Below are 25,782 nucleotides of genomic sequence, written 5' to 3'. Positions count from 1 at the left end.
GCAAGAGCGAGACTATGATCAGTACTTTTAAGTCTGATCAGTATAGTAATATATTTTGTAATGAAAATCAGTAAAATATAGTTCTGGTTTATAATTACTCACTTTTTGAGTTTAGGTTGAGGTTTCTGGACCTGAATATCTGAATACTAGACTGTGGACTGCAGTGAGTTCAACAAGATAATGTCTTCTTGTGATGATTTCTTCCCTCTTTACCTCCAGCATTTATGTTGCTGCCACTATAAATCCATACATCTGTTTAAATCTGTTCCCAAAAAAATTGGAGCGTAAAAAGAGTGTTTTATTAATTTCATACTGTAGCACTTAAGAGATTTTCTGATATAAAATAGTAAGAGAGTACCTGGCCTGTGTTAGTAAGCTCTGTAAACATTCATTTTTTTTAACCTTCTGATTTTCTATAACTATTTGAATTACGTAGAAGATATTCTTTTTTCTTTTTTTCTTTTTCTTTTTTTTTTTTTTTAATTTAGAGAAAGCACAAGTGGGGGTGGAGGGCCACAGGGAGAGGGAGAAAGAATCCCAAGCAGGCTCCATGCCCAGGACAGAACCGGATGCAGGCTCAGTCCCATGACCCCAAGACTGTGACCTGAACCTAAATAAAGAGTGGGATGCCCAAACGCCTGAGCCACCCAGGCACCCCTAGAAGATATTCTTAATAAAAAGTAATGTGGTGGTAAAATGTCAATTTGGGGATACATGTGTGTATATACATATATATGCTTGTATATTTGTGTGTATACACATACACAGAAACACATGCACACATATACAACCTTATGTAAAGAGTGCTGGAGAACTATGGATGTTTAGTTTGGAGAGGGCTGGAAAAAGGAAAATGACAGGGCTTATTTAGAAGATGGCAAATTCAAAATGCAGAAATTACTTTGTGAATTACCAGATATGAGCTAAGCTGCTGATATGTTAGTTTAGGGCCTGGCACTTATTAGATGTCAAATAAATTGTTGAATGAATGAATGAATGCAGAGCTAGAGATTGTGCTGGAGATACAAAGATGAATGAGACATAGACCTTGCCCTCCATAAACTTACCTGCAGGATCTCAACTGAGGGCATTGTAATTATTATTTATTTGTATCAACAAATGCATCAGTCCTTTGCTCAGTATGAACCATTCATGGAACTAGTCACTTTGAATATATGATGATAGTTTAAAATGAAATAATGTTCTACCTGTAATATTTCACATTTTAATCTAGTTTATGCAGACTATTGAGCAATTTTTGCAGACTGTCATCTTCATTATTTATATGTGAGTGACTTTGGCATTACAAAATATGTTATTAAATTTTCTCATAGACCTTTTTTTTTTTTAAAGAATTTATTTATATATATGACAGACAGAGATCACAAGTAGGCAGAGAGGCAGGCAGAGACAGAGAGAGGGGGAAGCAGGCTCCCTGCTGAGCGGAAAGCCCAATTCGGGGCTTGATCCCAGGACCCTGGGATTATGACCTGAGCCAAAGGCAGAGGCTTTAACCCACTGAGCCACCCAGGTACCCCATCGTAGACCGTTTTTTGGTGGATTTTCTTTGTGGTAGGCATGACATATCATTGATCATAAGTACTAGGCTAGTTTCTTTTTTCTTAGTAGTGTATTCCACTAAGTTTTGAGTTAATTTTCTTTTTCCAAAGATAAAGACAAATTTGTGAAAAAGAGTCTGTCAGCTTGGCGTTGCTTTAACAGAATTGAACTGCTTGTGATATTTACCCCACTTCACTATAAGGTTAGCAGCCTTTCAGGAGTTGAGAAACTTGTTTGATTTTTATATATCATTTATCTTCCTGAAAAATGCATATAGATATATCATAAGATAAATGTATGTTACACATGAATTTATACTATCATACTTTGGTGCTCGCTTCAGCAGCACATATACTATACTATCATATAGTATAAACATTGATTCTGTTCCTTTCTGTACTCAACTACTTTGGCACCTTTTATTTTCCTTCATAGTTTTTCACTTACAAGATTATATTATTTTTAAATATTCAAAGAATTCAAACATATATGAAGTAAAATATGATCGTTGTCTTTAACATTTTTACTTCCTAGAGAAAATCAGACTGTGTGTGTGTGTGTGTGTGTGTGTAAACATTTACATACAGGTTTGCGTGCCTGTATATGTATGATGAATGCATCTTTTAATGCTAACGATGACACTAAGAGTTGTATGGGTTGGTTACACTTCAGGGACTCAGTCTAAGGAGAGAAACAGCCATGCCTTTCTTAGAAATGGTTTTGACTCTTGATAAGGCAGATGCATTTTTAGATGGGAGGATCTTCCGGAAGGGTGGAGATACGGCAACAATTCTTTCAGCTAACCAATAGCTTTAGGATTATTTCTAGTAGAAATAGTCCCATGTCTGTACTTTAAATTTACATTTTGGCCAGTTCATTTTATGGTCATAGATACTTAAGTTCAGAGTTAATTTTAGGTATTTTGGGGGGAGGGTCTTTAAAAATGTATTTCTTCTTTCTTTTTTAAGTTAGTTTATTTAATACTCTCTACCAACCAACTCTGGTTTTTAATTTAATACTAATTTAAATTAATTTAATACTCTCAACCAACAACCCCAAGATCAAGAGTTGCAGTGCTTTTCCAGCTGAGCCAGCCAGATGCCCCTAAAAAGATATTTCATTTCATTACTCAGCCATAGAAAAAGAATGAGATCTTGCCATTTGTGAAAACATGGATGGACCTACTGGGTATTATGCTTAGTAAAATAAGTCAGACAGAGAAAAAAAATACCATATGATTTTATTTATACGTGGAATCTAAAAAACAAAAAAAGCAGAAACAGACCCATAAATTCAGAAAACAAACTGATGGTCATGGGGTTGGGGGAGTGAGCAGAATGGATGAAGAGGAGTGGGAGGTACAGCTTCCAGTTATGGAATGAATGTCGTGGGAATGAAAGGTACAGCATAGGGAATATAGTCAATGGTATTGTAATAGTGTTGTATGGTGACAGATGGAGCTACACTTGTTGTGAGCATAGCATAACCTATAGAGTTGTCAAATCGCTCACTGTTATACACCTGAAACTAATGTAATGTTTGTCAATTATACCTCACTAAAAACATCTATATTTCATATAGATGTTAGATTTTAAAATTTGCTCACTTCATAAATTTCAAAGTAGAAACTTCAAATTGGCTTTTTAAAAATTCACTAAGAAAATTGGAATGATGAGCTTTTAAGCCCACTTTAACACCATGGTTTTATTAGTAGTAGTAAAAGCTAGAAAAATGTGATATTATAAAAAGTGTTTCACTTTAACATACTTTTTGAAAGTTAAAAATTACCTCTTCAAGAGGAAAAAAGTCAGATAAAGTGTAAGAAAAACCATCTGTAATTACTACTGTCATTTATAACTACTATTTAGGTAGGAGAACTAAAGACTTTCAGGAGGAAGGATTTGAGGAAGATGAAATGTGAACAGAGATTATTGATGATGGTGCTATATACTTTCTATATTTATATCTATACATAATGTGTTGGATATAAATACTTTATTGTTTACTGTGAAGAAACAGATGAATTATAAAGTAAAATTAATTGGGGACTAACAAAAATATGAGTGAATATAATATTTGCTAGATGCTTTACCAAGCTATTCCTGTTCTCTTAGAGTTTGCTTTCTAATGGAATGGTAGAAAAATAATTCTTTCCTTTTTTTTTGGTAAGGTCTACTCTTTTAGTAACTTTCAAATATACAATATAGTATTACTACTAACTATAGTTAATATGTACATGGTGTACATTACATCCTCATAACTTATTTGATAAACTGGAAACTTGTAACTGAATGTTTTCCCTTTCTTTTTTTTTTTTAAGATTTTATTTATTTATTTGACAGAGATCACAAGTAGGCAGAGAGGCAGGCAGAGAGAGGAGGAGGAAGCAGGCTCCCTGCTGAGCAGAGAGCCCAATGCGGGGCTCGATCCCAGTACCCTGAGATCATGACTTGAGCCAAAGGCAGAGGCTTTAACCCACTGAGCCACCCAGGCGCCCTTCCCTTTCATTTTTGCTGTCTTTTTTTTTTTATTATTATTAGAATCATGAAGAGGTATAGATGGTTCCATTAGTTATATTTTATCTATATTAACACTGAAGAACAGTTATCATTGTGCAGCTTCATTTAAGCTTTTCTGAACTTCTTTCAGGCGTTGTTAAAAGGAAAAAACCTCATTTATACTGTTCATTCATTTATATTCTTTCAATGCATGTTGAGAGCGCTGCTCTCTACCTAGCACTGTGTCAGGCCCTGGGAATAGAAGTCACATAGACCACTGACCTTTTCCTGACTTTGAGAAGCCAGTCTAGAAGGGGAAGCAGAAAAGTACAGTAAATTAACCTGCAGGGCAGTGAGGGCTGTGGTGCTCATCTCCTGTATAGGAGTAGCAAGGCAGGTGTCTACTTACCTGCCTCTCTGAAGAATCCAAGAGGAAGTGACACCTGAATTGAGTTTTAAAGAATATATAGCAATTATTGACCTTTGGGAACCAGACCAGTTTGGTGGTGTTGCTTTGTAAAAGTGAAGTTACAGTGCAGTGAGAGATGTGAGATAGGAGAGAATGCAAGGATGACTCTTTGAGTGCCTTTATCTGCCATGAAAAAGGAACTTGGACTTTATGGTATGGTTTTGGGGAACCATTAAAGGTGTAACTCAGAAGGAGGAGAGATTTGAGGAGAACAGGATTGGAAAGAAAGCTAGTTAGGAGTTGATGGCGGAATTGCAGGCAGGAGACAGGCCTGAACCAGGTAATTATAGACCTGATGAGGGCAAATGCAGTGGAGAGCAGTATGACGCTGATTGGGCACTTGTGCAGAGTGTAACAATTCCTGCTTCCTGATCTCTAATCTCTTTTCTTGGTTCTGTTACCAACAAACATGACTTAGTGGAAGTATTGTATACCAAAGGAAATAATTTGTCTATTTTTTCTTCCCAACCAGTTGTTGATGCCATGGATTTCTTTTTCTTTCTTTCCTTTTTTTTTTTTTTAATTAACATATAATGTATTATTTGTTTCACGGCTGTAGGTCTGTGAATCATCAGTCATACACAATTCATAGCACTCACCATAGCACATACCCTCCCCAATATCCATCACCCAGCCACCCCATCTCTCCCACCTCAACCCCTCCAGCAACCCTCAATTTGTTTCCTGAGATTAAGAGTCTCTTAGGGTTTGTCTTCCTCCCTGGTCCCATCTTTTTTCATTTTTCCCTCCCTTCCCCCACGACTCCCCACCTTGCCTCTCAAATTCTTCATGTCAGTGAGATCATATAATAATTGTCTTTCTCTGATTGACTTATTTTGATTAACATAATAGCCTCTAGATCCATCCACTTAATTGCAAATGGCAAGATTTTGTTTTTTGATGGCTGCACAGTATTCCATTATGTGTGTGTGTATATATACATACATATATATATGTATATATCCCACATCTTCTTTACATGCCATGTGTTTCTATAAGAAGAAACTGGATAGTTCTGTCATATATGTTGTAACACAATTTGACCTTTGGTAAAGGTTTAGTATCAGTGGAAAGGGATGGCTTAAGCTTTGGATTCAAATCCTGTCTCTGCCACTTACAAGCTGTTTGATCTTGGGAGAATTGCTTAGTTTGTTTCCTTTTCTGTAAGATAGAACTTCATTGTGATGAAAAAACTAAGCTATGTAAAGTGCCTGCTCAAAGCTGGTTAGATAATAGAGGTTTCAATTTATTTATCCTTCCCTTAAAGCAACAGAGCATGCATACTCAAAAGAGGCCACATATTGCTTTGAAGGGGGGTGAAGTTTGGTTCTTGAGAGAGGGTAAACAAAATATTTAATGAGTAAAACTCTGATATAATGCAGTACATAAACAGATAAGCAGTATATCTGTCTATCTGTAGTACTCAAGTGCCATGGAGGAGGCTGCTCAGCAAAATGTTTTAAAGGGATCTTTAGGAGTAATTTTTAAAAAAGGATCCTTAGAGGGATAGAATGAAAACAAGGTTGATAAACACTCCAACAGAGTTCTTACTTCTTAGAGTTCTGCCTGCTTAAATAAGGAGTAGTAAGGTATGTAAAATACTAGGAAATGTCATTTTTTAAACTAGTATTTAGTGGTGGTCAGTTCGGGAGAATTCACTATTTTGAGACCTATTCAGACTTTTACCAAAAAAAATGTTAAGTGCTACCACATACTTTTTTTAAAGCTTTTATTTATTTATTTGACGGAAAGAGACAAGCAAGGGGAGTAGCAGGCAGAGGGAGAGGGAGAAGCCAACTCCTTGCTGACCAGGGAGCGCAATGAGGGACTTGATCCCAGGAACCCAGGATCATGACCTGAGCTAAAGGCAGAGGCTTAACCAACTGAGCCACCCAGGCGCCCCACTACTATATAATTTTTATGTGTTTTCCAAATAAATTATATTCTGAGTATTTTATAAAAATGCTTAGTATATTTAAGGTTAACATTGATAACTAAATGAAAGGTTATTGCCAAAGAAATAGTTATCCAGGGGTGCCTGGGTGGCTCAGTGGGTTAAAGCCTCTGCCTTCGTCCCAGGTCATGATCCCAGGGTCCTGGGATTGAGCCCTGCATGGGGCTCTCTGCTCAGCCGGGAGCCTGCTTCCTCCTCTCTCTCTCTGCCTGCCTCTCTGCCTACTTGTGATCTCTGTCTGTCAAATAAATAAATAAAATCTTTGGGGCGCCTGGGTGGCTCAGTGGGTTAAAGCCTCTGCCTTCGGCTTGGGTCATGATCCCAGGGTCCTGGGATCGAGCCCCACATCGGGCTCTCTGCTCTGCAGGGAGCCTGCTTCTTCCTCTCTCTCTTTCTCTCTCTGCCTGCCTCTCTGCCTACTTGTGATCTCTGTCTGTCAAATAAATAAATAAAATCTTTTAAATAAATTAATAAATAAATAAAATCTTAAAAAAAAAAGTAGTTATCCACATGAAGTTTAATGATAAGTCCAACAATCAGAACTTCTACTGTATTTGGAGGCTTTACTAATGTTCAAAATTTAAAATCAAATTCATATGTCCACCCTTAAATTTAGCCATATTCCAGTGATACTGTATCGTTAGTGAATGAAGTGTTTGTGTTTAAGTAAATGTTCTAGTTAACTGAAACTTTAAGGGCCAAGGCTTTTAAAATTTGCATACTTTAAACTGATGTATTGAGTACTCTAAACTTTAGCCAACTGCCATGCAAATTTATATTCCTGTTTATAAATGTGGGAAGGGGTTAGAGCTCTGAGAGATTGCATGTATATAACGATTAAGCCACATCATTAGTAACTCCATTCAAACGTGAGATCCAGTAAAATTTTCTAGTATGAAAAATAAAAATTGATCTTTCTTTGTTAAGATTAACTAAAAAAAAGTCCTGACTGTAAATATAGTATTATCATTATCAGGTTAGAAAATAATGAAAGTATAAAGAAACAAAAACAATCATTCCACAAACCAAAAGTAATTTTTTAAAAAATCATTTATTGGGGCACCTGGGTGGCTCAGTCCATTAAGCATCTGCCTTCTGCTCAGGTCATGATCTTGGGGTCCTGGGATTGAGCCCCGCATTGGGCTCCCTGCTCAGTTGGGAGCCTGCTTCTTCCTCTTCCTCTGCCTGCCATTCCCCCTGCTTGTGCTCTCTCTGTTAAAAAGATAAATAAATAAATCTTAAAAAAAATTTTTGGGGGAGAGAAAGAGAATCCCAAGCAGGCATCATGCTGAGCTGAGTGTGGAGCCTGATGTAGGGCTTGACCCCACAATGCCATAACCTGAACTGAAACCAAGAGTCTGATGCTTAACCAACTGTGCCACCCAGCATCTTCAAAATTAGCTAATTTTTATGTTCTTCTATTCTTCACTAACTTTTTGAACAGTGACTATCAGTCTTTTTATTTGAAACTTCTTATTGAAATAGTCACTGCCAAGGATGTTCTTAAAAAAATGTTTTTGTGAAATGGTCATTTGCTTGTGGATATTTTGTAGACTTCTAAAGGTTATTCTGAATCTCTTCAACAAGGCATTTTCCCCCTAAATTTCTTTTTAAGAAAGTCAACTTTGGAATAACACAATACAACATTAATTACTTATCTTTAGTCTACCTATTTACTTTTCTCCCTAGACCCTTTCATCTATTTTTTATTTGGTTTAAACAAATAGAGAATACACATTTCTGTGTTCTACTTGTTAAAAATAAGTATTTTTCAATAACCTTCTCTGTTCCTCTAGTTCAAGGTTATGAACTACTTTCCTTCGAGTTGGTGTCTTCAGATATATTTTGTTTAATATGCCCAGTATTGACTCATGTAGTTTTAAAGACATTTTTTAATTAGTTCCTACATTTAAAAATTAGGAGAATTCACATGAAAAACTGAGGTTTCTGGCTTCTGAAAAGCCGTAAAATATTGGGCCTATACTCTTCTATGACAGCACTTGGTAGTGGCTGGGATGGGCCATGGATTTTCTAGTTTGTCACAGTCTCATCACTCCGTATCATCTCCTTACATTACACCAAGCACTGTCATTTAGATCTGCTCTGCAGTCTCTGTTCGAAGTTAATCATTAAGCAACCTTGGGTTGAACGCTTTTGTTTGTTGCTAATACTATATCTGTTTTTATTTTACAGGAGAAGATGTGTGGTCTTATGCAAAGGGGCTTCCTCACATGTTCCAGCAGGGTGGAGTATTCTACAATATTATGAAGAAAACCATGGGTATAGTTAATATCTGATTTTATTCTTAGATAATATCTCCACTTAGGCTGTTGTAAGATTAAGAAGGTCAGATATTCTAAAGCTATTTCCAACATCAGTTTTTTGTATATGTTCTTCTTTAGCAGTTTGCCTAGTTAAAACAGATTTTTCTGATATTATCAGCTGTTTTTTCTGCTATAATATTACTAAAAAGTCTCCTATTACTTTCTTGCTGCTATTTTCTCATTAAGTTCTGTATACAATTCTTAATAACTAAAGACAGAGTTTGAAATTAGAAACAGATTTGGTTATAATGGTAGTGACTATACCAGAACCAGAAAGTACAGTATTTTTGTTATTGTTGTTGTGTTTTGGCTGTTATCATTATATACCTCAGGGTTTTATGGATTTTAAGAAATTGCTCATTTTATATCTGACTTCTTTCCACATTGTGTATGCATTGTTTATAAAGATATGTGAAAGTATACAACTGTATCTTCAGTTTTATGGTCTTAAGAGAATGATGAGCAGTGTGTATGTTTACCTCACGTGTTTTTTCAGAATTGATGTGAATGATTTTGGCCCCAGACTTTATCACTCTAGCTTTTCTCATTTTTTCATCTACCTGACCTATGTATAGCTTAACTGCATAATCATTATTTATGGTTTTTATCTCTTACACACTTTTTTTTTCTTTCTTCAAAAAAACCAACCAATTTTGCTGTTGTAGAAATGATCAAACATACATAAAAGTAGCAGAATAATATAATGAACCCCTATTTACCCACTTAGCTTCAAAAATTATCAGTACTTCTGTTCCCCTCACTGGACTATTTTAAAATAAATCCCAGATATAATATAATTTCATCTGTAAGAATTTCAGTGTGTATCTCTAAAAGTAAGAACTTTAAGAAAAACCTACAATGTGATTATCACATATTAAAAATATGAAAAATAATTTTTAAAACATCGCCAAATACCCAGTCAGTGTTTATAATTCCTTGATTTTTGATTGTCTCAAAAAAAAAAATTTTGTTTTCTTTCAGTTTATTTGAATCAGGGACCAAAGAATGGCTGGCTGGCTGGTTTCCTTCCTTTCTTCCTCGATCTTACCTTATCCTCCCTTCTTCCCTCCCTCACTCCCTCCCTCCCTTCCTTCCTTCCTTCCTTCCTCCCTAAGGATTCTTGAAGCATAAGTTGCATACAGTAAAATTCACCCTTTGTAGATATAAAGATATATGAATTTTGACAAACATACATGGCCATGTAGCCAGCACCACAATCAAGATACAGAGTATTGCCATCGTTCCAAAAAGTTGCCCTGTGCCTCTTTTTAAGTAATCCCTTACTCCTACCCCAAGGCCTTGACTTGACAACCACTGATTTTTTTTGTCTCTTTATGTTTTCCTTTTCCATATCACCATATAAATGGATTAATATAACCTTTTGTGTCTGGCTTCTTGGATTTAGCACAGGGGTTGGCAAACTACTTCCCCAGGTGCCATATCAGGCCTGCTACCTGTGTATATAAAGTTTTCTCAGAAAACAGCAAAAAACAAACAAAAAACCCCCAAATTACAGCCACACTCATGTTTACCTGTTGTCTATGGCTGTTTTCACTACATGTTTTCACTATGGCTGTTTCACACTACAATGGCAGAATTGAATAGTTGTGGCAGAAACTATATGGTCTGAAAACCTAAAGTATTTACTGTATTGCTCCATTACAGGAAAAAATTTGCCAATTTCTATTCTACCTTACTGCTTTTGAGATTTGTCTATCTGGTTGCTTATATTAGTTTTTTTTCTCATACAGCTGAGTAGTATTCCATTGTGTGGATGTATCATGTTTTTGAAAATCTATAAATGATTGAAGGACATTCGGGTGATTTTCAGTTTTGAGTTCCTATGGATAAGGCCACTGTAAACATTTGTGTATAGGTCTTTGTGTATGGACATATGTTTCACTTTCCTTTTGTAAATACCCAGGAGTGGGATTGCTGAGTCATATGGTAAGTCATATGGTAAGATACATGCTTATCTTTATAAGAAACTTCGAAACCATTTTCCAAAGTAGCTGGACTATTTTATATTCCTTAGCACTGTATTGGAGTTCCAGTTTCTCTCTTATCAGTACTTGGTAGTATCAGTTTTTGTTTTAAAACTATTTTATTAGGTGGTTTTAATTTGCATTTCCCTAATATCTAATGATGTTGAGCATCTGCTCATGTGCTTATTTGCTTCCTCCTTCTTTTGCTCATTTTTAAATTGGTTTGAATCTTTTTAGTTGAGTTTTGAGAGTTCTTTATATATTCTGGCACACATCATTTATCAGGTAAGTGTTTTGCAAATATTTTCTCCCAGTTTGTAGTTTGGCTTTTCGTTCTCTTAACAGTATCTTCTGAAGATCAGAGATTTCTAATTTTGATAACTAACAGTTTTTTCTTTTTATACTTTTTGTGTCCTATCCAAAAAAATCTTTGCCCAGTCAAAGGTGACAAAATTTTCTTCTTTGTTTTCTTCTATCAGTTTTATAGCTTTAGGTTTTATATTAGGCTTATGATCTATTTCAAGTTGTTTTTTTAATATGTTGCAAGGTATGAGTTGAGGTTCATTTCTTTATGTATGGATATCCAATTGTCTCAGCACTGTTTATTGAAAAAAGTATACCTTATCCATTGCATTACTTTGGTACCTTCATCAAAAATCAGTTGACCACGGGCTGCCTGGGTGGCTCAGTGGGTTAAGCCTCTGCCTTCGGCTCGGGTCATGATCTCAGGGTCCTGGGATCGAGTCCCACATCGGGCTCTCTGCTAGGCAGGGAGCCTGCTTCCTCCTCTCTCTGTCTCTACTTGTGATCTCTCTCTGCCAAATAAATAAAATCTATAAAAAAAAAAAATCAGTTGACCATGGATCATACAGTTGAAAAGGGTGAAGTATATGCGAAATATAGCATCATTAAAATTATTTTAAAAAATCAATTGACTGTATATGTGTGGATCTATTTTTAGAGATTGTTTTCTGATTTGTTGATGTATGTCTCTCCTTTCACCAATACCTTGTCTTGATTAAAGTATCCATATAGTAATTTTTGAAATCAATTATTATGGGTCTTCCATCTATTCTTTTCTATTTTTTTAAGTTTTTATTTAAATTCCAGTTAGTTAACATATAGTGGATGTAATATTAGTTTCAGGTATGCAATATAGTGATTCCACCCTTCCATGCAATGCTTGGTGCTCATCACAAGTGCACTCCTTAATCCCCATCACCTATTTGACTTATTCCCCCACCTACCTCCCTTCTGGTAACCATTAGTTTACTCTCTACAGTTAAGGATCTGTTTCTTGGTTTGCCTCTCTTGCTTTCCCCACCCTTTTTCTACCCTTTGCTCATTTGTTTTGTTTCTTAAATTCCACTTGAGTAAAATCAAATGGTATTCATTGTTCTTTACCTTAACTTCGTTTAGCATAAATCTCTCTCTAGCTCTATCCATGTCAGTTGCAAACTTCTTTATTCTTTTCCAAAAAAAATTTTTGGGATTCTAGGTGCTTTGCTTATTCATACAAATTTTAGAATCAGCTTGACAGTTTCTGCAAAAAAGTCTGCTGGGATTTTTATTGTGATTTATGGACTCTGTAGATCAAATTGAAGGTTAAGATATTTTTACATCGAATCTTCTGATTCATGAAAATATTATATTTCTCCATTTATTTAAGTGTTCTTTAATTTCTCTCATCAAAATTTTATAATTTTCAGCATATAATTCTTACATATCCTTTCTTAGAGTTATACCTAAATATTTCATGTTTTGGGAATGCTGTTGTAAAAGATGCTTTTTCAAAATTCCAATTTCCTGGGGTGCCTCAGTTAAGCATTGGACCCTTAGCTTTGGCTCAGGTTGTCAGTCAGCTCAGAGTAGTGAGATTGAGCCCCATGTTGGCCTCTGCACTCAGCGCCGAGTCTCCTTAGTACTTTTTCTCCCTCTCTTTTTGCCCTTCCCCACCCCTGCTCTCTCTCTCTCTTGCTCTTTCTCTCTCTCAAATAAATAAATGTTTTAAAAAAAAATTCCAACTCCTTTTGTTCTTTGCTAGTGTAGAAAATAAGATTGGTTTTAAGGGATGCCTGGGTGGCTCAATTCGCTGGGTGTCTGCCTTCTCCTTGGGTCATGATCTCAGGACCCTGGGATCGAGTGCCTCATTGGGCTCCTTGGTCAGTGGGGAGCCTGCTTCTCTCTCCATTTGCCTCTCTCTCTGCCTGCTGCTCCCTCCTTCTTGTGTTCGCTCTGACAAATAAATAAATAAAATCTTTAAAAAAAAGAAGATTGGTTTTTAATTTTTTATTTTTTTAGAAGATTTTATTCATTCATTTGAGAGAGAACGAGAACAAGAATGGTCACAGAGTGGGAGGGAGAGGGAGAAGCAGACTTGCCACGGAGCAGAGAGCCTGATGCAGGGCTCAATCCCAGGACCCTGAGACCATGACCCAAGCTGAATGCGGATACTCAACTGACTGAGCCACCCAGAGCCAAGATTGGTTTTTATACACTGACCTCATATCCGGTGACCTTTTTATATGCACATATTCTAGTAGCAGATTCTGTGGAATTGTCTATGTAGGTCATCATGTCTTTTGCAAAGACAAGACAGTTTTATTTCTTCCTTTTTAGTCAGTATGCCTTGTATTTCTTTCACTTGCCTTATTGCAGTGGCTATAATAAGTTTATTGCTGAATAGGTGTGGTGAGAACAGACATCCTTGCCTTGTTCCTGAAAGCAATTCAGCCTGTAGGTTTTCCAGAAATGCCCTTTTATCAGGTTGAGGACATTCCATTCTATTGATAGTGTACTGAGAGTTTATATTTTGAATGGATGTTGAATTTTATCAGGTGTTCTCTTCCTGCATCTATTGAAATGATCTTAATGGTTTTTCTGTTTAGTTTATTGGTAGGGTGAATTACACTGATTGATTCTTGGATGTTGAACCAACTATGCATGTCTGGATTCAAATTCAGACATATTTTGTTGAGAGTTTTGCATCTGTGTTCATGGGACATAATGATCTGTAGTTTTCTTATAATGACTACTTAATCAGGATAGTGTTGGCTTCATAAAATAGAGTTGGGAAGTGTTTGCTCCTCTTCTGTTTTCTGGTAGATTTGTAATACTTTGATACAGTAATTTCTTTCTTAACTGGTAGAATCCATCAGAGAAGCCATCTGTGCTTGGAGTTATCTTTGCTGGACAGTTTTTAGCTATGAATTTAGTTTATTTAATAGAATCCTCTTAAGATTTATGTCTTTTTTTCTTGAGTAAGCTTTTTAGTTTTGTTAGTTTTGTCTTTCAAGAAGTCTTTCCATTTCATCCAATTTTATTGGCTAAAATTGTTCATAATATTCCCTTGCTGTCCATTTAATATCTGTAAGGTCTGTAGCTCTTTCTGGTATGGACAATTTGTGCCTCTCTTGTTTTGCTGACCAATCCAGCTAATGGTTTATCAGTTTTACTGATCTTTTCAAAGAAACAGCATTTGTTTCACAGGTTTTCTCTGTTGTTTTTCCGACTTCAGTTTCATTGATTTCTGCTTTTTCGTTTATTTTTTCCTTCTTTATGCTTGCTTTGGGTTTAATTTACCCTTTTCTTTATAGGTTCTTTATGTAGAAGCTTAGAATCTTGTTCATAAACTTTGTGTTCTAATAAAGCATTTAAAGCTATAAATTTCTCTCTGAGCATCCTCTCCTCTCTTATTTTGGCATCCCTTTCTTTTTACTTTCCATTTTAGTTTTATTCTACATCCTGAATTATATTGATATCAGTTAATGGTTTTTTAAAAGTTAGTGTGACGATTTATTAATGACGTTCTCAGTAATTAGGGTAAATATGCACTTTCGTGCAACTGAAGTTCCCTCCTTTGTTTTTTGTGGGGGAGGGGTACATGGTGGGTGGTTATGGGGATGACTCTTGATTATGTACTAAATAGTTTCATGTATCTGGTTTCAAATTTTTTTTAAATGTTTAGCTCTAATGTTAAGACAGTGTAATGTGGAAAGAATTGTTTTTTCAACAAATGGTGCTGGGACAACTGGATGTTTACATACAAAAGAATGAAGTTTTGACTTGTACCAAGTAAAAAATTAGCTCAAATTTATCCACCACCTAGATATAGGAGTTACTACTAGAAAACTTTTAGAAAAAGACCAGAGGCATAAAATTTCTTGACTTTGGATTTGGCAAAGCCTTCTTAGATATGACACCAAAAGTACAAGCAACAAAAGAGAAAAGTAGATAAATAAGAAACAAACTTTTGTGCTGTAAAGGACACCATCATGAAAGTGAAAAGATGGACACCTGGGTGGCTCAGTTTGTTAACCATCTGACTCTTGATTTCAGCTCAGATCATGATCTCCAGGTTGTGAGATCAAGCCCCATGTTAGGCTCTGTGCTGGACGAGGAGCCTGCTTAAAATTCTCTGTCTCTCCTCTGCTCTCTCTCATGCTTTCTCTCTCTTAAAAAAAGAAAAAAAAAAGAAAGTGAAAAGACAGCCCACAGAGTGAGGAAAATTTGCAAAGTATGTATCTGATAATAGATTTGTATCTAAAATATAAAGAATTTGGGGCACCTGGGTGGCTCAGTTAGTTAAGGGTCTGCCTTCGGCTCTGGCCATGATCCCAGGGCCCTGGGATCGAGCCCTGCATCAGGCTCCCTGCTCCTCCCTTTGAGGATCTGCTTCTTCTCCCTCTGCTCCTCTCCCCTGCTGTGTACTCTCTCTTCCTCAAATAAATAAATACATACGATGTTTTAAAAATACATAAAGAACTCATCAGTAAAATGCCAAATAACCTGATTTAAAAATGGGCAAAATATCTAAATAGACATTTCTCCAAAGAAAATATACAAACAGCCATTAAGTACATAAACTGATGTTTAGATGCTCAGCATTATTAACCATCAGAGAAATACAAATCAAAACCACAATAATATAGTACCTCACATTCACTAGAATGGCTATAATCAAAAAGGCAGATAATAAGAACTGTTGGCAAGGAGATATAGAGATATTGGAACCCTCATACTGCTGGTAGGAATGTGAAATGGTACAGCCACTTGGGAAAAGTCTGGCAGTTCCTCAGATTTAACAGGTTACAACCCAGCAGTTCTGCTCTTAGGTGTATACCCAAGCGAAATGAAACCTGCATGCAAAACTTGTACACAAATGGGTCATAATAGCATTATTCATAATAGTCAAGAGTGGAAACAACCCAAAATTTCCATCAACTGGTGATTGGATAAGTAAGATTTAGTATTTGGATACAATGAAGTATTATTTGGCAATAAAAAGGAATGAAGTGTTGGTACATGCTATATCATGCATGAACCTTGAAAAATTATGCTACATGAGACAAACCAGTCACATAGACCATGTATTATTCCATTTAAATGAAATGTCACAGAATAGGCTTATCTACAGAGACAGAGTAAATCAGTATTTCCTAGGGCTGGGAGTTAGGGTAAGGTGAGGAAATGAGAGTGACTGCTAATGGGTTTGGGTTTCTTTTCGGGGTGATGAAAATGTTCTAAAAGTGTTTGGTGAATATACTGAAAACCATTCAGTTGTACACTTAAAATGAGTTTTATGTGAATTATCTCTCGGTAGAACCATTAGAGTTTTTTCAAATGTTTCCTTTCTCAATTTAACCTTATTAAGGAGTAGTTTAGAGCTCTGAAGTAAGAACATCTGAGATCAAATTTTGGTTCTACCACTTACTCCCTGTGTGACTTCTAAGTCTTAGTGTCTTCATTAGTAAAGGGGGTATTATAATCTCAGGGTTGTTAAGATCAAATGAAATCGTGCACATAAAGCAGTTCGCAAAGGGTCTGGTACCTAATAAATAATTAGCTAATGTTTGTTATTATTAGAATTTCAGCTGTTATTTGCAGAATAATTAAAATTCTTTTGACTATAACAACCATTTGAAATGGGTCATTGTTAGAAAATTATTCTACTTTTCAAAATACAGTCTTTTCTAATGTTTGTAGCAGGGTTTTATCTTTTTTTAAATTTCATTTCTTCAAGTAATCTCTACACCTGATATAGGGCTCCTACGCTTGATCCTAAGGTCAAGAGTCCCATGTCCTCTGACTTAGCCAGCCAGGTGCCCCTTACCTCTTTTGTTTAGGACAGATTCATGTGGCAAATCATTATTATTATCCTGTTGTCAAAGAATCAAAGTATATCACCCAAAACACATATACCCATGTCCTCCAATAATTGGAACATACTTCTTTTTTTACAAATCCACCCTAACAAACATATGGTTATATCTACATTAGAAGAGAAATATTTCCCAATCTAACTAGACTATTAATATTCTTATTCTTTATATTTGGAAAGATATTTTAAAGTTCTTTTGCTTAAAATGTAAGTTTCTTTGCAGGTCTTTATGTAGAGATAAATGCAGACGTAGATGACAAATTTAGTTAAAACTTGTATAGCTATCTTTAATTTATAATGTTGAGTTTTGCTTGTGTTTGAACTTTATGAAAATGGAAATTGAAAATTATGCTATATATATTCTCTGTGATTTGCTTCTTTTATGCAGCAGGTTTTCAGATTTATTCATGTTGATGGGTTCAACTGTCATTCATTTTCATCACTGCATAGTATTCTGTTTTATCATTTTAATATTATTCATCCATTGTTCTCCTGATGCATTTCTGGGTGTGTTTTTGTTTTTGTTTTTGATGTAAGGAAGAATGTAGCTCTAAATATTAGTATATATTTTTTGTGTGTAAATGTGTGATGGAACTGTTGATATGAGATATAGGAATTTTAATAACCTCGATTCTTAAAATTCAAGACTACATAAGTTACATAAAACGTAAATGATTATGCTTAAAGGGAGTACAGCCCATAAAGTATTTGCATAAAGTATTTAATACATATTCAGAATATTTTTAATAATGTAAAAGGTTTAGAAACTATAGAAATCGGAAACATCACCTATGATTTTTAAGTATTTGTCTCATACATACATGTTTTGGCCTGATTGTAATTACAGTACTTAGATTTGTTTCCTGCTACTCATGTGCATTTTACTATATATATGAGGCATCATAGGTTTCTTATTTATATCAGTTCCTAATAGCTGCATATTACTTCCATCAGGTGGATAGACCATAATTTTCTTAGCCATTCTCTTCTTGTTGAAAGCTTACTTTGACTGTTTCCAGTGTTTCATTGTGAATAATACTGTGATATGTGAGACTATGATTCTTTCCAGGAATGACCAAGGGAAAGCATCACAATAGCAGTCTGGAAACAATTACAAAACTTTTTGATCTAATAGAGGAACTAAAACTATTGACTGCCTGATTTATATTAGGCAGTCTGTGTTATGCTTTGCATGTTTTCTCATTTAATATCAAATAATCAGTGAACTGAGTATACCTGTCATTATACTTACCTGATTGTATTATAATGATCTGTTTGTACCTGTCTCCTAAGAATTACATTTTATTTGAATCTTCAGGGTCTATTTTAGTTCCTGACACACAGTGAGACTCAATAAGTGTCATCTGTTGAAGTGAATGTTTGAAAGTTTTGCTTAGGGTCATCTCTGGACTTAATCATTCAAAATTCTCTTCTTTGCTCCCTTTGTTTCTTGAACCAAGTTTTACTTTTCCGCATCAGCCTGGCAAAACCTTTGTCTATAATGCTTCTGAAGATAGACTAGAATTGTGTGTGGTTACTGCAGGACATTTCCCCATCGGTCCTGGTGTTGAAGATTAATAGTTAAAGAGGCTGTAAGTCAGGTTCAAGCAGAGGCTACTACAAGAAGTAGAGAATCAAGTCCCTCACATGGGCTATTTACAGATCTCTGAGGTAGGGAATTGGTAATAAGCCGATTCCAGGGTTGTGGCCTGAAAGGAACCATTGAGACCACATCTCTAATTTTAAATTTTGTCTGTCTCTTTTTGTCAGTTATCTATGCCAGAAACGCTCCAAGAGGAAATTCTAGTTGAATTTTTATTAATGGATACTTACCACTGAAATGAATGTTTATTTAAAATTACTGTGTATTTCATTTGCAGTTTAGTTCTTTTCTCTGGTTATTTAGAATAGTCACAGTGATACATTAGAACCACTCTGTAGCTTTTTTCAGAGGAGGAAGAACTATTCTTAATAACCTACAAAGTCTGGGGCACCTGGGTGGTTCAGAGGGTTAAACCTCTGCCTTCAGCTTCGGTCAAGATGTCCTGTGATCAAGCCCTGCATTGGGCTCTCTGCTCTGCAGGGAGCCTGCTTCCCTCTCTCTCTGCGTGCCGCTCCACCTACTTGTGATCTCTCTCTGTGTCAAATAAATAAATAAAAATCTTAAAAAAAAAAAAATAACCTACAAAGCTGGAGACTACCTAAATGCCCACTAAGCATTCTAGAGTTCACTCATTCTCCACCTCTGTATTTGTGTAGCACTAATAATTTCATTCATTTTTAAGTAGTTTGCTTTTGCCTTTATATTTTGCCATAAACATAACCATTTGCACCATATATTATTAAGAGTTCTTTACTTCGTGGGTTCTATGCTGGGCATGGAGCTTACTTAAAAAAAATAAGAGTTCTCTACTGTATATTTCTTTTGTTGTTAACATAGAAACTCTTTGGTTTTATGAAATTTGAAAACCCCCATTTTTGCATACTTGTGATATATTTTGAGAAACAAATTTAAAATGTAAGGATATTGGATAGTTTAAAACACACACAATTTTCTTATACCTAAGCTGGAAAAAGTATAAAATTTTGGAATACCAGAGAGTGAGATCAAGTTCCTCAACTAGAAAATAGAAGTCTGCTTTCAAGTTCTTCTGTTCCTACATTAGTTGACTATGAGAAGTAAATTAAATTGCCCGGTCCATTTGAGGAGCGTCTGTACTTCAGGCTTATTTTGGTGGTTGTGACTTACCAGAGAGGAATAAGAGGAGTAACGTGAAATACACCTTTTTTTTTTTTTTTTTAAGAAAAAAAATTTTCTTATATTGTGACCAAGTGTCATTGCTTAGAGTTATACCAAAGGCACAGTGCATTAAATGTTAGCTTTCCTAAATATGCCCACATAATTACTTCTTTAACTATGGGGTATCTCATTTTGAAAGTTCATTGTATTTTATATTTGTGAAATATACATACCTAAGGTAGACTGAGAAAACCACTTTTATTCTGGTATTCTGTAATTCAGTAGAGCTACTTAGGATTTTTAATTTTAATTCATACTGCAGCATTTTTGTGCAAATTTTGCCCTTATAGGTATTTTTGCAAAGTTTAAATTTTAATTAGTAAATGAAAGTATATTTTCTCATTGTTTTAATGCAAGCAGTTGTTTTACTAATACCGTTGCTAGTGTTTTCTCATAGCTTAGCTGTTTGTTTCAAGCCCTGTTCCTAACTTTGTAATAGGTTAATGATATTAAACAAAAAAATTTCTCCTGTGGAACTACAGTAAGGTCTGTCATGATATTTTAGTATATGTGCTGCCGAAGCGAGCGCTGTCATGATATTTTTAATAGTAATAAATTCTATTAATATGATTTTTAATTAGTTTTGTTTTCAAAACTGTGATCTGGATATTGTTGAAAATTCACTACTTCAACTACAATTTTCGTTACTACACTTTTTAAGTAAAATTTTAATATATTAAATATGTTTTTTTCCCTTCTTTAGGTATGGCTGATGGCAAGCATTGTACTTTTCCACATCTGCCTGGCAAAACCTTTGTCTATAATGCTTCTGAAGATAGACTGGAATTGTGTGTGGATGCTGCAGGACATTTCCCCATCGGTCCTGATGTTGAAGATTTAGTTAAAGAGGCTGTAAGTCAGGTTCGAGCAGAGGCTACTACAAGAAGTAGAGAATCAAGCCCCTCACATGGGCTATTAAAACTAGGTAGTGGTGGAGTAGTGAAAAAGAAATCTGAGCAGCTTCATAATGTAACTGCCTTTCAGGGAAAAGGGCATTCTTTAGGAACTGCATCTAGTAACCCACACCTTGATTCAAGAGCTAGGGAAGCCCCAGTTGTAAGGAAGCATAACACAGGGACAGACTTTAGTAATAGTTCCATTAAAATAGAGCCTTCTGTATTCACAGCTGCTCCTAGTAACAGTGAGCTTATTCGAATAGCTCCTGGAGTAGTTACAATGAGAGACAGCAGGCAGCTTGATCCTGATTTGGTTGAGGCCCAGCGAAAAAAATTGCAGGAAATGGTTTCTTCTATCCAGGCTTCGATGGACAAGCATTTGCGGGATCAAAGTACAGAGCAGTTACCATCTGATCTTCCTCAAAGGAAAGTAGAAGTTGTGAGTTCTTCTGTGAAGTCTGGGAGTCTTCAGACTGGCTTACCTGAATCTTTTTCTTTAACTGGTGGCACTGAAAATTTGAGTACAGAAACAACTGATAGCTGTGTGACAGAGGCCCTGGGAGCAGCATTTGCCACAAGGTCAAAAGCACAAAAGGGAAATTCAGTGGAGGAGCCTGAAGAGATGGATAGTCAAGATGCAGAGATGACAAACACAACTGAGCCAATGGATCACTCTTGATTTAATTAGAGGCTAATAAAGGCAGAATGTTTATTGTGAATATGTAACATTTGTTGGCTGGGCCACATAACTTGATTAGTCATAAAAATCTTGTACGTATATAATTCAAAGATTCTATCTTGTTATTCAGTGCATGACAGCAAGTGTGTGACTGGCAATAGCTTTTAATATACTGCTGCCCAGGCTGGCTCTGAATTCCTATAAATTAGTTATTAGATCTGCTGAGATGAGTTTCTTCCATATATGTGGTTCATTGGAAGTTTTTTGTAATTTTAATTCCATGGAAGTCTTAATGTTTCAAACATGAAAATTTTCTTGCTAATGTTTGGTTTTCTGAAAAGGCTAGAACTGGGGGGGAAATGAGATTTTGCTAACATTGATATCATCAAGGTAACCATTCCACATATTTATTAGAGTGTCAAAAGACTTATGTAAATTTGAAGGTTATCAGAACTAAATTATATCTTAAAATTCATTGACGGATTTATTAGATACTGGGATCCTGATGTTTCCGTGAACGTAAACACATTCATAGAGATATGTATTCTTGGTGAAAATATCTAGAGAATAGAGTGTAATGATAAAACATTTTGCTGATTTGAGCAAGGCTAGGGGGAAAATATCTATTCTAAAATGATAAAGTCAATGTGATTCAGTAATGTTGCTGTCTGAGCCAACACAGCCAATTTTGTGCTCTGTTGTTGATAATATGTTACCATTATTTTTTTAATCCTGGCCTGGTCAAGTACCACTGAATTTTTTTTTTCTTTAATCTTGCAGAAAAGTTGATTGCAAAGTGTGGTAGAAAATATAAAAATAATGGTAGCAGTAGTTAATCTCTAATTTTCAGAGTCTGTCAGATTCACAGAGAATTTATATATAAGAATTTATCTTTATGAATGAGTTACATTGTTCTACAATTTTGATCAATGGTATTTAAGCTTGTATATGCTAAGTGTCTTTGAGCCCCTTTGAACCAAAAATATTTCCTTTTTTCCTTAGCATCCATAAGATTTTCTTTATCTGTTGGCTTCACTTGGATTTGGATGCAAATTTTACTGCATCAGACCCTGATCAACTGGGCATTTGCTTAAATAGTGTATTCATCAAAACTTTAGTGCCAGTTTCCTCAAAAAGCAGCTTTCATGCTTATTATCTTAAAGACAAAGAATGTTAACCTGAGATTGGTATTGCACTATTTATCCTGTTCTGCAGATCTGTATTCTGAAATGTACATTTCAATCCATCTTTTTCCTTTGTTGACTGAAATTAAGTTGAATTTGAATGGATGAAAGACAAAATGTATGTTAATACAATCTCTTATCTAGAGCATTTAAAGCCTGGCTGTCTCTGTTTGCACATGTAACAGATGCAGAACTGTGTTTGCAGTCTAAGAAAATGTACATAAGAAAGTATATTATCAGGTTTCAAAATTTCAGTCTGTTGATTCATAACGAATATTAGACAGTATTTTGACTTATGTTTCCAAAAGAGGGAGGTTTTGGATTTCTTTCTAAGAAAGTATCTCTGACTTAATCCACTTACTAAATGAAGTACTCCATTTGAGTAAGGAAAGAATGGAGATCTAGACACTCTGCAGGTGATATCTGAGCAAGATAGATATTTAGGTTAGTTTTATCACATCCCATTTTAAACCATATTTTATCTCAATTCTTCTAAATTTACTTTCAATTATCTTAATATCTAAAGAGCAGGAAAATTTAGGACTTTTATATTGTGCGTTTTGCATAAGGAACTGCAGCTACCAAATAATAGTTCCCATTTAGTTAGTATAGGTGGCTTCTGTGTATTAAACTAAAAATTACAAATACCACTAACCACTATAATTATTTTTGGCTTTTTCAGCCACTGAAACTGACTTTTCTTATTAATTTAAATACAGGAAAACTGTTTAAAAAGCAAATGCGCTGCTTTCTGATAAATGATATAATCACCTTTTCTTTAACAAATATTTTCTTCACCTGTGGCTTGGCATGTTTCGTTAGTAACAGACAACTATACTCATAGCATATAGAAAAATATTGGAAATTTTATCTTCCTATTAATACTTGCATTTAATCAAATTAGAGTGCACCTGTGAACATTAGGAGAGGGGCTTAAATCTCTGATAACACTATTTCTCTTGCCACAGCAATGCTATTTAGAAGCTAGTTAGGTGTGAATATTATAATAGTTTGGGTTCTCCCTTGATAAAGAATAAAAGGCTTGATTTTGAGAATGGTCAGATTTCTTGAAATTATTTTAAATCTGCTGAAATTTGGTTGGGGTAATTAGTAGTTTTTGAGAAGTGAGCCAGGTATCATCTTCACAAAGAAGTTTTAGAAACAATTTAAGTTCTTAATTTTCATCCTTTGTTGTTCCATATGGTTATCATAATCAAATAGATGACTGTAGAATTCTAATTTTTTAGTACTGCCATTTGTGAGCACCACAACTTTGAGTTCAAGCTAGAGATCATAAATCAGTTAAAATATTTTTTTAGCCTTAGATGTAACACAAATATAGCTCAATCTTATAATTCTGTTTGTGATGTTTCACTGAAACTTGAAGTAAAATTGTAAATTTTTTTCTTCAGTAATCCACTTTGTAGGTAATCATACCAAGTTTGAATTGATGACCCAAAGTCCAGGTAGAGTTTGAAGGTGGTGTATGTCTAGAATATTAGTAATGAGAAACTGGTTGAAATTGAAGAACACAAGACACTGCCAAATATTATGAGCTAGAATTTAATGAACGCCAAGGGAATGGTTACTCAGGAACTAGTTAAACAGCAACCCCAAGACCTATTTTTTCCCCTTTCACTATGTTTCAAGTATTTTATTGGAAAATGTTAGGATAAAGACTGAGAAATTTAGCAAATGCTATTGACTGTGAAATTTGCTTTATATCTTCTGATGATTTTTAGTTTGATTTTTACAATCAAGCCTACTGGTTGCAATTAAGATACCAATCTGAAATGCATCTGTGAATCCCAGCCGCAGGTCCTTATTGCCATTATTTTTAAGTATCTAATTTGGTTTGAAATGAGCAGACTTTTGCATATGGTCTCTTACCTCAGGGAAGATCACTTGCTAGCAACTCATATATTACTAATGACAGGTTTTTGAGAATTGTACTGACATCATATGTTAGCAACTAAATGCAAAATTTATAACAGTATTATTTTATGTAGTTGCCTACTAATACTGGCTGCTAGTGAACATTTCTTTAAATATTTAGGACTCCCGAATAACTAGTGTTTAGGTATGAAGTAAACTCACAACTTCTGTCATTAATTATGCTTTGGTCAATATAATGACAGTATCATACTATGTTTGTTTTAGAATATCAATACAGTTTTGTCCTCATTTTTCTATAGGAATTTCAGTTGGCCCACACTTAAAATACTGCAGAATAGATTTTGAGAGTTTCATGGTTCCCAAAACAAGGTCTCCATATTAGGATATTCATAAAAGCCTTTGCAAAATTGAATTAAACTCCACTCAGTATGAATTTTAAATGACCTTTTATCACAGCAGTAGTGAGATACATACTTCATATAAGTTGGGTAGCTATATCCTGCAGTTCAAGGTTATCCTATAATTTAACAAAATTGTACATCCTCAAAGCTCTTCATAATTAACATAAGAAATTAATTTTCAAGTCAGAACTACTCACTTGAAAACATACCATAGTAGAATGCTTACTGAAATAAAGTAACAAAGAGGAGCTACTGTAAGATTTATAGTTAACTGTTAAGTTCTGCCATTCTTAATAATTCTTGGAGATGCTAAGTGTTTCAATTCATATTTAATGATAATTAAATCGTGGAAATTTTAACGTTTGTTCCAAAATAGCAGAAATTGTAAAAATTGTGAATTATTGGAGAAAATGCCATTACTTGTATATCTGACATTTAATTTTTTAAATTATGGAGTCTACATGCTTTTGTAGTATAATATTAATACAATGATTATTCTCTTGTAAAAGAAAAGGAAAACTAGTAAAAAAAAAGTTTTAGTTGATGTTACCTGCTTGTGAGTATCAATTACTTAGTATTAAAATTTGAAGGTATTGCATACTTTTCTTTGGAATGCACAAGTCCCTTCCTGAGCCTTTATGCCTGTGGTGGGGCAATAAAAGACTGAAAAGGTTATCAATATTTTCAGGTTTATTGGACTTTAAGAGTTAGTGCCAAGAGCTGGAGAGTCTACTTTTTTGGAGGGAAATGCTCTTTAGAAAATATAAAAATAAGTGGTAATGTAAATATTTAGAAAAATTACATAGCAAGTGCTTTAACTGCTCGGTTAAATAGTATAAATGTTCCATCATCCCTAAGGCACTGGCTGTTACCCATTATTTTCTGATTTTGTTGTTTCTGTATATATTACATTTGAGTAATAAATAATTGATAATAGTGTATTATAACTATATAGTGTTCTACAGCACACCTCACT

The 25,782-nt window shown here is 34.9% G+C and overlaps 1 protein-coding gene across 1 annotated transcript in view; it reads left to right on the top strand.

The window, feature by feature from the left end:
* VCPIP1 (valosin containing protein interacting protein 1) overlaps positions 1-25,355 on the top strand; it is a 30,276-nt gene extending 4,921 nt beyond the window's left edge. Inside the window, exons 2-3 of the mRNA XM_032847903.1 lie at positions 8,675-8,761; positions 20,454-25,355. Coding sequence (XP_032703794.1) covers positions 8,675-8,761; positions 20,454-21,325 — 959 coding nt within the window. The 3' untranslated portion in view covers positions 21,326-25,355. The remainder of the gene's footprint in view (positions 1-8,674; positions 8,762-20,453) is intronic.
* The last annotated feature ends 427 nt before the right edge of the window (positions 25,356-25,782 follow it).

Source organism: Lontra canadensis, unplaced genomic scaffold (assembly GCF_010015895.1).
Source record: "Lontra canadensis isolate GAN:19392208 unplaced genomic scaffold, GSC_riverotter_1.0 scaffold195, whole genome shotgun sequence".
NCBI classification, from domain to species: Eukaryota; Metazoa; Chordata; class Mammalia; order Carnivora; family Mustelidae; genus Lontra; species Lontra canadensis.
This window is presented reverse-complemented; position numbering and strand designations above follow the sequence as displayed.